General features: G+C 39.7%; 2 protein-coding genes and 1 non-coding gene across 5 annotated transcripts in view; 2 read left to right on the top strand and 1 right to left on the bottom strand.

Moving 5' to 3' along the window:
* Window positions 1-2,938: 2,938 nt before the first annotated feature.
* LOC130512182 (small nucleolar RNA snoR86) lies at window positions 2,939-3,062 on the top strand. The gene has a single exon (XR_008945742.1). It is a non-coding gene; the product is annotated as a small nucleolar RNA snoR86 (small nucleolar RNA).
* Window positions 3,063-3,643: 581 nt separating this feature from the next.
* LOC108832600 (L-type lectin-domain containing receptor kinase V.5-like) lies at window positions 3,644-9,601 on the bottom strand. 3 transcript variants are annotated; one of them, XR_008944731.1, is made up of 8 exons: window positions 9,022-9,601; window positions 8,529-8,884; window positions 8,355-8,439; window positions 7,987-8,250; window positions 7,671-7,796; window positions 7,317-7,573; window positions 7,006-7,246; window positions 6,833-6,892 (listed from the first exon to the last, which is right to left on the bottom strand). XR_008944731.1 is itself a non-coding variant. In XM_018606068.2 (3 exons), the coding sequence occupies exon 3, from the start codon at window positions 5,576-5,578 to the stop codon at window positions 3,860-3,862; it is 1,719 nt and encodes a 572-aa protein (XP_018461570.2). In that variant the 5' UTR covers window positions 5,579-5,763; window positions 6,832-6,892; window positions 7,006-7,070; the 3' UTR covers window positions 3,644-3,859. The 3 variants fall into 3 exon arrangements, 1 of the variants encoding a protein (XP_018461570.2); XR_008944732.1 differs by having other exon boundaries at window positions 7,006-7,221; XM_018606068.2 differs by lacking the exons at window positions 7,317-7,573; window positions 7,671-7,796; window positions 7,987-8,250; ... (1 more) ...; window positions 8,529-8,884; window positions 9,022-9,601 and adding an exon at window positions 3,644-5,763 and having other exon boundaries at window positions 6,832-6,892; window positions 7,006-7,070.
* A 278-nt stretch (window positions 9,602-9,879) lies between these two features.
* The window catches only part of LOC130511413 (jacalin-related lectin 38-like), a 1,394-nt gene continuing 1,103 nt past the window's right edge, over window positions 9,880-10,170 (top strand). Inside the window, exon 1 of the mRNA XM_057008390.1 lies at window positions 9,880-9,921. Coding sequence (XP_056864370.1) covers window positions 9,880-9,921 — 42 coding nt within the window. The remainder of the gene's footprint in view (window positions 9,922-10,170) is intronic.

The following is a 10,170-nucleotide window of genomic DNA, read 5'->3' as shown; positions in this document are numbered from 1 at the left end:
TTTTTGTAATTATCAAACCATATACACACGTGACTTTATCTGTAGAAATAAAAATGTTTTTGATCTCACCAACCAAGTGGCCATAAGTGAACTTGGGAGAATGTGTTCATGATCATCCGACCCTACCTGTCATTACCCATCTATCCAAAGCGCCGCAAGAATCTTCCGTCGCCTATCTACCCAGTGCCGCAAGAGTCTTTCTGGTCACTTACTTCAATTTTCTTGTTTTTTTTACTAAATAGTTAAATTTTCATGTTTTTTTTTTATATGTTCTCATATTCAATCTTGTTAGTCGCAGATCTTCTCTTTTGTGAATATGAAAATGTTTAATCCTGGAGATGCAGAAACATTGTACATAACACAAACAAAAGAATAGATTATATGTTTTCTCTTGCATCTCTGCCAAAAAAAATCCATAACAATAAGTTATAAAAGCAAAAAAACAAAAAAAAACAAAGCAAAAGCGCATAGGCTAGCATCATTCCGTTGGAGGTTCATACTGTGGAAAAGCTATAAACTTCGGAGTTCAGACAAATCTTTCTTTGAGTTTGACAATCAGTCATAGTCGAATGACGATGTACCCTCGTGCGTGAATGACTCAATCTGCCTAGGTCTTTCAAGCATCCTAATGCAAGACAAGTTAACAATGAAAGCTCCATCTGCGAATTTTAGTTCAGAATCACCACCACCAAGAATAACTTCTTCCTTCAAAACATCAAAACTATCATCAGTGTAAAAACCAGGCATACGGATACGGATACTGTTCTGGTCATTTACACCTCGCTTGAGACATCTGATGATACCATCTTTCAACACCTTACCCGGGTTTGATTTAACCAGCCAAAACCCTTCAAATACAGAATACTTTCTCAGTCTTTCCATAGAGTCGTCGTCAAGATACTGTAACCAATCCATGCCGTTTGACATTTGCAGCATCCCACTACTCATTTGATCCTCCATATACTCGATGAGTCTGCAACCATCCCTTCTCAACAACGACTTCATGGTCCTATTACGATCTTCATCGTTCCGATAACTAGTGTCGATATCCTTGAAAAGCACTAAACATGCCATCTGATGAAACCTACCCAACATAACTGCTGCTCCCTTAGACAAGAGAGTCTTTTCTCTTACTCCTGCTTCATCCACACGCCAACTCAAAGAAGGGTAGATCAAATCACATTGGCTAACAACAGCCGGTAGACCAACCACATCAAGGTACCTGTTCTGTCTCAGCGAACAAGCTATTATCATCGCTGACTCCAACTCTTCCCACAGCCAAAACTGATTTGAGTACTCAATCAATGTACCCATTATATGCTGAGGCGACACAACAACATTATGGTAATGTTTCGCTGGCGAGTAACCAACCAAGTAGATATCATCACCATCAGCTGGTATCTTAACATGATTCACACCTCCAAAAATCGGGCCCGGGTACTGCTGACACATTGCATACAATATCAGGTTGCATGCTGGATCATCCTCATGCTTGGTGTACACGTAAGCAGTGTTTCTGAAACTCATTGCACTAAGAAGCTCCTTGGCTTTATAATTTATAGTCTGGAGATCAGCTCTCACATACGTCTTGGTTCCACTCTCAAGATGGTCCAAGTAGATCAAACATCCTTTAACCATCCTAGTTAGCTTACATTGCCCGGATGCACCAGAAAGAAACAGTGGAACCAACCTCTGAGCCTCAGATCTTGTCACGTGCCTCGAGTATATACCAGTCATGTCAACAAATCTAGTTAAATCCCTTATCATGCCGTCTTCTAGTACCCTCCTCAGATCATTTGGCATGATCACCTTTCTTGGCTTGCCGGTGTATAATCTGGCCACTACCTCTCGCAAAACCCAGTCAACTCTGAAAGATAGTTCCACACAGTGTATTTCACCATAAACCACTTTACCTAACAAGTTAGTCCAGAGATCGTAATCGAGGAAGAAAGTATCCTGTGCTAAACAATTTCTCCCTCCTCTAGCAACACTATCTATGTAACGACTGGTCTTTGCTAGAGCATAGCTCGGTTCAGCGTTATCTATCATCTCGGGTTTCAAGTCAGTGTACTCTACTTCACGCATACCTTCATACGCAGCCTTTACTCGATGGTATCTTGGAGCACCCTCCCTGAGAAAGTTTGCAACAGCATCAAGGTCGATGCCCTTATGGGGATCCATGCTAAAGATCACAAAAGCTCTAGAGAGTGAAGCTTGAGATAAAAGATGATAAAATGGCAAATAAGAAAGGAGAGAGGAATACAAAGAGGTTAAGGAAGAAGCTCAACGGTTGGTGTCTTCTGTTTTAAATGATTTAGGGAATATAAATTCAACAGTTACCTATGTACTCTTTTATTGATGAGACATGGTTATGGTTAAACAACTTAAAGGGACGTTTGGTTCCAAATGACAAAACACGCAGCAAAAAGCTTTATACACTTTAACCAATAAATTCTAGTCGAATTCTGTATCTACCATCATATGAATTTATAATAAAAATATGATTTTAAGCTAAGTTCAAAATATATATATTTAGACAAAAAATTTTGGGTGGGATTAATCGAGTTTTTTTAAAAATTTATTTTTACATCCAATTAATAATGAGTTAGTAGCTAATTTCATAGCAATTACCTCAAGGGCCTAGGTCCAGTTTGAATCAATATTTGGCCCAGATTCAATCAATATTAGGCCCTTTGCCTCATTAGGGTTTTGAAGTCTCTCCACTCCTCAGCCGCTTCCTATATAGTGCAGTAACAACGTGAGTTTAAGATTCATCATCCTCAAGTTGGGGTTTTAAGTCCTTAGCTTCTTTCTTCACCATCGTCTAGGTTTGATAGGTTTTCTATTTGCTTTCAAAGGATTGTGTTGGGATTTTCCTATATGGTTTTGAAAGATTTTCTGTAAAAGTGTTTTGTTTTTAAAAGAAAGCCAATTTGCAGAGCAATGACGTCAAATTTAAAATGGCGTGAGTTGCCTTGAAGGTTGGCAACAACAATAAGCGATTCTCCGTGCCTATCAAGTTTCCTTTATACTGATCGTGGCCTCGAACAAGTCGCTATATTTTTTTCCAAAATATGTTTTATAGATCTGTATGTTTTTCGAAAAATTTAGATATGGTTTTATTTTATCCAACCTTATTATCCACGCTTGTTTAGTCTGTTCTCTGCACTGATAGGATTTGCTCGAAGATTATTTGATTCAACCTAATAATCTTGTTTGAACAAAGATTTTGACCCAAAGTTAATTATCATGAACTTGATGTATACTGTAATAGCCAACGTGATGGATAATAATAAGTTAGTTACCATTATCTTGATGTATACTGTAATAATTAGCGTGATGAATAATAATAATCCGAGCTGAGCATTAGAGTCGAGTCTGAATGAATTTTAACATGAAGCGGCAGTGAGAAATTATAATTTTCAGTAACATGTTTGATCAGCATTATGTAGAAAATTATAATCTTAGAAAAAAGAGTGTATCATGCTTAAATACGAGTAGTCGAGAAACCTGGGAAAATAAAGGCTTATACTGACGAGATTTTGAAGCCATTTAATATTTAGCCAAATCATATTTTGGATAAACAAATCCCAAAAACTGTTGTGAAGTGTAACATATAAGAAGCTATCTACTCACTATCAAGTAATGGAAGTTTAAAAGCATATGAATGAACTTAGAGAATAGTTTAATACAAAAGAATTGTGTAGTCTTATTGTATTGTGTATACGCAGACACAAAGACAATGGGCTCTGTTGCTGCTATTACAATCTACAAATCAAGGCATCAAATATGATTGGGCATCGGTCTCAGCTTTGTAGATCTTATTGGTTAACCAAAGAATCAACTTTCATTTCAATATTCAGCGTCCTTGTGAGACTAAAGAACCTGTATACGTTGATGTACCCAAAGAATTCACATCAAAAAGCAGTTCCATTGGTTCCTCTTGCCAGCCTCTCAACTTCTCATCCCTCACCACATCAAGGAGATTATCCGGAAGCTCTTTAACGCCACTCAAGATCCTCATAACCGCACTCATAGCCGGTCTGATCGATGCAGCTTGATGAGAACACAACACACCAAGCTTCAAAACAAGCTCAAGCTGTCCTCTGTTTTGTTCTTGACGTATGCTCTCTTCAACCGCAACAAGAATGTCTTCTCCTTTCTCCCAAAGCTCAAGAATCCAATCCACAAGAACCTCTTCGTCTTCCCCTGCACGTCGTTCTATCAATCTCCTACCACAGACTACTTCAAGCATAACCAGCCCAAATGCATAAACATCAGTGCTCGTAGTTGCTCTACCAGTTCTTAAAAACTCCGGTGCGATATAACCTAACGTTCCCGCTACTTTAGATGTCTCTGGATCAAAACCCTGATCATACAGCTTCGCTAATCCGAAATCCCCTAGCCTTGCATTCATCTCATGGTCGATAAGAACATTAGCCGGTTTGATATCTCGGTGAATGATGACTTGCACCCATTCTTGATGCAGATATAGTAAAGCAGACGCAACGTTTTTAATAATCTTGAAACGTTGCTCCCAAGTAAGCCGTTCTTGATTCTCATTGTTGCGGTAATATAGATACTTGTCAAGACTACCGTTAGGCATGAAGTCATAAACCAAGTAGAGATCTTCTTTATGCCTACAATACCCCAAAAGCCTGACGAGATTTGGATGTCTAAGCCGACCGATGGTCGATATCTCAGCTAGAAACTCGCTCATCCCTTGTCTTGAATCATGAGAAGTTCGTTTCACCGCGATCTCTGCATCAGAACCCGGCAGAGCGCCTTTGTAGACTTGACCAAACCCTCCTCTTCCGAGAAGTTGTTTCTCCTTGAAACCCTTTGTGGCGTCGAAAAGCTCCTTGTAAGCAAACCTATGAGGTCCATACTGAATCTCCCACTCCTCAAGAACCTCTTTGACTTTCTTGTGCCTCAAGTAAAAGACGAAACCGATCCACGAGGCGATAAACGCAGCGATTATGGATACGGTTAAGCAGACGGCTAGAATGATCTTTGTTCTGTGAGATGCTTTCTTAGGATATCGTGGAAGGACTGGTAGCATACCAAAATCCAGCCTCGGAAACTCGATTTCTCCACTGATGAACCAACCCATCATGTAATGGATTGCACCAACCCAACCAGTCGATGCAGTGAATCCAAGATACATTTCCTCTTCTAGCAGATAGGGAGAGAGGTCTTTGTTCAAGGACAAAAGCGGTTTTCGAGGCGGAACAGAGATGCTAGCAGGGAAGAGAGTAACGTTGAGCTGCTTATCAGGTTGACTATAAACTATAGAAAGCCTCATTACCTCTCTACTAATCAAAGAAAGATTCCTAAACTTTCCATCTTTATCATCATAGTAACCAGCAGAAGCAGAGACAACGGATCTCATACCGTTAATATTAACCCCAACATGATTATCATCGATATCACCAAACTCTTCATCTTTATGTATATCTAACTCGATAGCTATCACGTTGTTAGAAGCTTTACCGTTGGTAGTTTCGTTGAATATTCCTAAGTACTGATCAGAGGAAGCTCCGGGGAGGCCTCTTGTTGGAGAGATAACGAAAGCCATACCGTGTGAGCCTTGCAGGTCATGCTCAGGGACGATGGCGAAGAAGAAGTTGACTGAGAAAGATGTTGTGATGTTTGTTGATGAGTTTGTGAATGAAACTGGGTTGCTGTCGAAAGCTTGACCGTGTGTGTGTTTCGTTGTGTTGGTTAAAGTGAAGTAGCCGTTGTAGCCGATTCCTACAGATCCTGTTGGGACGAAGTAGCCATGAGAGATGTGAAACAGAGTAAAGAACAGAGCAAGAACTGCTCTAAAGAGAATAAACATTTCTTGATTGTTTATTTTGTTTTGGTTTGGTTTGTGTGGAGATGTACATCTTCTGTGATGTTATTAGGTTGAGAAGAAACGTGGAAACGTGAAAGGTTTGGCTCTTAGGTATTATTGCTAGGCAATCTTGGCCAATATTTGCAACTAGAATTAATGCTGCATCTTCAATCCTTTTACGTAATAGTAATGTGAAAGCATCAAAGCAGATATAAAATGCAATATCAATTTCAACAACGAATTGTTTTTGTCAGCCAACAACGAAAGTTTTGACTTAGAGCATTTACTATACAATAAGTTGTTGGCATTGAAATAGTATAGTACCAATTGTCATGGTTGACCTTCAGAAGTTTCATAAACATATTACGTATCAAAAGTATATACCTTTCAAAACCCAAAATACAATATAATATGATTCATCTTGTCAAGCTGTTGTATATATCTAGCTAAGTAACTCTTAACTCTATAATAGTCCAAATAGTTGTGGATAGAAAGGGAGAAGTAACTCATGACTAATTAACTATACAAAAATGTGAGATACAAAACAAAAACTATACAAAAATGTGTTCTCAAAATAAAAATAAACTATACAAAAATGTATGAGACGTGTGGTTAAATATGATTGATCATCTCTTTTATTGGTCAGGGTAATCCATAACACAAAATGGTCCTTGCGTCCTGAATCAAGGCCCTGACCATTGTGGGTTTTTTTTTGAAAGATTCAAATTCGAACCCACAATGGTCAGGGCCTTGATTCATGACGCAAGGACCATTTTGTGTTATGGATTACCCTGACCAATAAAAGAGATGATCAATCATATTTAACTACACATCTCATACATTTTTGTATAGTTTCTTTTTATTTTGAGAACACATTTTTGTATAGTTTTTGTTTTGTAACTCACATTTTTGTAAAGTTCATTAAGAGTGACCTAAAGACACTAAATAGAGAGAATTACTCAAAAATTCAAGAGAGAGTGAGTGAGACTTACCGTTTGTTACAACTTGCGCAGGTACAGGCACTTCAAGACCCTTCACCCGTCTCCTTCCAAGCTGAGAAAGAACTTCATCAGAAATGGAATTTCTTGCGTGAAATAGAGGAGTTGTACTTTAAGCAGAAATCAAGAATCACATGGTTGCGAGAAAGAGACTTGAATACAACTTACTTTATACGCATCTGTCAAACAAGAGCCAGCTACAATGCCATCCGAGCTTTCCTTATAGGCACAGATTTGTGGATCACTGACCCGATGCTAATGAGTTCTCATGCTATTGATCACTTCCAATCTGTGCTGGCTCCAGTTCTACACTTCCCTCCTGCTATTCACTCTTCACCAGCCTGGTTTGCTGAGATGACTGGTTACTCTTTTCCGGTAGATTCCCTGCAGCTAATGATATCAATCCCATCTACAGAGGAAATCAAGTCATGTCTCTTCAAGCTGAACCCAAATAAAGCTCCGGGTCCAGATGGTTTTACCTCCGCTTTCTTTAAAGCTTCTTGGGATACTATTGGCTCAGAGTTTGTGACTGCAACAAAGAACTTCTTTGCCTCAAAATTTCTGCCAGCTACAACTAATGCAACCATCTTATCCCTGGTACCTAAGTTTCCGGGCGCTAGCAGGATAAATGACTTCAGGCCAATCTCTTGTCTCAACACAATATACAAGGTGATCTCCCGGCTGCTGGTCAAGCGTCTCAAGCCCATCTTGCCGTCGCTAATCCTACCAAGTCAAACTGCATTCATCAAAGGACGCTTGCTGGTGGAAAACACTTCTTTAGCGGGCGAATTAATAAATGGATATCACAGGAAAAATGGAGCTAAGCGTATTACCATCAAGGTGGACATTGCCAAAGCATTTGATACTCTTTCTTGGGACTTCCTGTTCTCGTGTCTCGAAGGTCTTCAACTGCCTCAGCAATTCATAGCCCGCCTCCGATCCTGTATCTGCACAACGACCTTCATGGTGGGGTATAATGGATCAGTAAATGGCTACTTCAAAGGAAAAAGAGGTCTTAGACAGGGAGATCCACTATCACCCTATCTCTTTGTTATGGTTATGAACATTCTCTCTTTTATGCTAAACAGAGCAGCAAGGCAAAATGAGTTCGGTTACCATTCTAAATGCGGATCGACAAAGCTCACTCACCTTTCATTTGCAGATGACTTGTTGATTTTTATAGATGGATCCATCAACTCGATACAACATGTATTGCAAGTCCTTAGGGAGTTTGAACTTCGCTCTGTTCTTGCCATCAGTGTGCAGAAGACAATTTTTTTTGCTTCTGGGTTGGATGATGCTGAGCTGAACACAATCCAAGCCTTCACTGGAATGACTCTTGGCTCCCTGCCCTTCAGGTACCTTGGAGTCCCCCTCAACTCGAAAAAGCTATCGTTGACCAACTGCGAGCCCCTGCTTCATCAAATAAAAGCAAGATTCTCATCATGGACTGTCAAAACGTTATCATTCTCGGGTAGACTTCTGCTAATCAAGACGGTAATAGCGGGCATCACTACCTTTTGGTGTTCAGCGTTCATTCTCCCTAAGGCATGCATCAGGCGCATCAACTCTCTATGTAGTATATTCCTATGGAAAGGAAACCTGGAGGGACACAACACGGCGAGAGTGTCATGGGAAACAGTGGTGCTAACTAAACGACAAGGAGGACTAGGAGTAAAGGATCTCCTTACCTGGAATAAATCTTGCTGTCTTCGACTAATATGGATGTTGTTTTTCAGGCTTGACTCAGTTTGGGTGCAGTGGTTTAAGGAGATCATCCTAAAAGGATCGGTTCATAACTTTTGGACAACCAAGCCGAGCCAAGCGTTCTCTTGGTTTGTCAATAAGCTCCTCAAACTTAAGGATACTATCTTTCCCTTGCTTAAACTGCAGCTTCAGAATGGGCAATCCGCTAGGTTTTGTCATGACAACTGGTCGCCGTTTGGAAGACTTTCAACCTTTCTCTCTAGCTCCAACACTCGCCTAGGAATACCACTACACGCAACTGTGGCCTCTCTCTACAGGAATGGATGCTGGCAACTCCCACCTGCAAGGACAGAGGCGCAAGTTCAGCTACAAGTTCATTTAACAACAATCACACTCACTGAAGCTCAGGATTCTTATGAATGGGAAATTAATGGTCGTATCACTCAGAGGTTCAGTACAGGGGATTTATATACTTACCTATCACAGGAGCGGGGTGATCTTGAGTGGACTAAAGCGGTCTGGTTCTCTAGGAGTGTCCCTCGTCATAGTTTCCATACTTGGTTGGTTGTGCAGGACAGACTACCGACTAGGGACAGACTGATCAGGTGGGGTATCGCTGTGGATCCTACTTGCCTCCTATGCAACTCTACTCAAGAATCAAGGGACCACCTTTTCTTCTCTTGCCCTTACAACTTTCAACTCTGGAGTAGAGTAGTGACCAGATTGCAGCTACAACCTTTGCAGCAGTGGCAGGCAACGCTTAATCAGATGACGACTCCTCGGCTACCGAAATCTTTACATCTCCTCCAATTGACAGCTTGGCAGGCGGCGTTATATTGGTTATGGAATGAGAGAAATGCGAGGCTTCATAGTCACTCCTTCCGCTCTGTTGATTCAGTTTTCAAACTGCTTGACCGCCAATTGATCAACAAGATGCAGAGCTTCAGGCAATCAAACCCTTCCAAATCGTCTACGATGATGCAGGCTTGGATTCTCCATACTTGACATCCTGACTTCTATCAAACTCCACCATCTCCTCACGCTAATCCCTCTTCCTCATCCACCAAACTCCATCGTTCTCTGGGTTTCATCGAGGAAGAAGCTTCGCGACTTTAGATCAATACTTGCCATTTGGGCTTCATCAACTGAGAAACACAACTGTTTGGGCTCTTGGGCTTTTCTGAAAGGTTCTTTATGTGATTCTAAATTGAGCTCGGCTCTGTAAACTTTTTGGGTCTTTTGCATTTTAATATTAAGTAAGTCTTTTACAAAAAAAAAAAAAGAATTTGCAATCTATTACTATTTTCATTCTTCAATGTTATAACAAAGGCAAATATGCTCCAATCTATTTTTATATCTTATTCTAAAAGTAGAATTGCTAATTTTCTAAATATAGAAGAAAAATAGCATTCACCATACTCTTTATTTTTACAATGATTCTTTCATTTTAAAACTTTTATAATTATGACTATTGTTTTTGAAAATACAATTTTATGAAAATAAAATCACAATTTTTATTTGAGTTATAGTCGATCGAAGGAATCTGGTGTAAACAAGTTCACAATTTTATAAACGTAGAAAATTTTAAAATTAAATAGCTTTAGTTTTCAACTTTATAAATAAAAC

This window comes from Raphanus sativus, chromosome 4, assembly GCF_000801105.2.
Source record: "Raphanus sativus cultivar WK10039 chromosome 4, ASM80110v3, whole genome shotgun sequence".
Lineage (NCBI taxonomy): Eukaryota > Viridiplantae > Streptophyta > Magnoliopsida > Brassicales > Brassicaceae > Raphanus > Raphanus sativus.
This window is presented reverse-complemented; position numbering and strand designations above follow the sequence as displayed.

Coding starts and splice junctions, on each gene's coding strand:
- LOC108832600 (XM_018606068.2), bottom strand. CDS start 5,578: ATGGCTTTCGTTATCTCTCCAACAAGAGGCCTCCCCGGAGCTTCCTCT.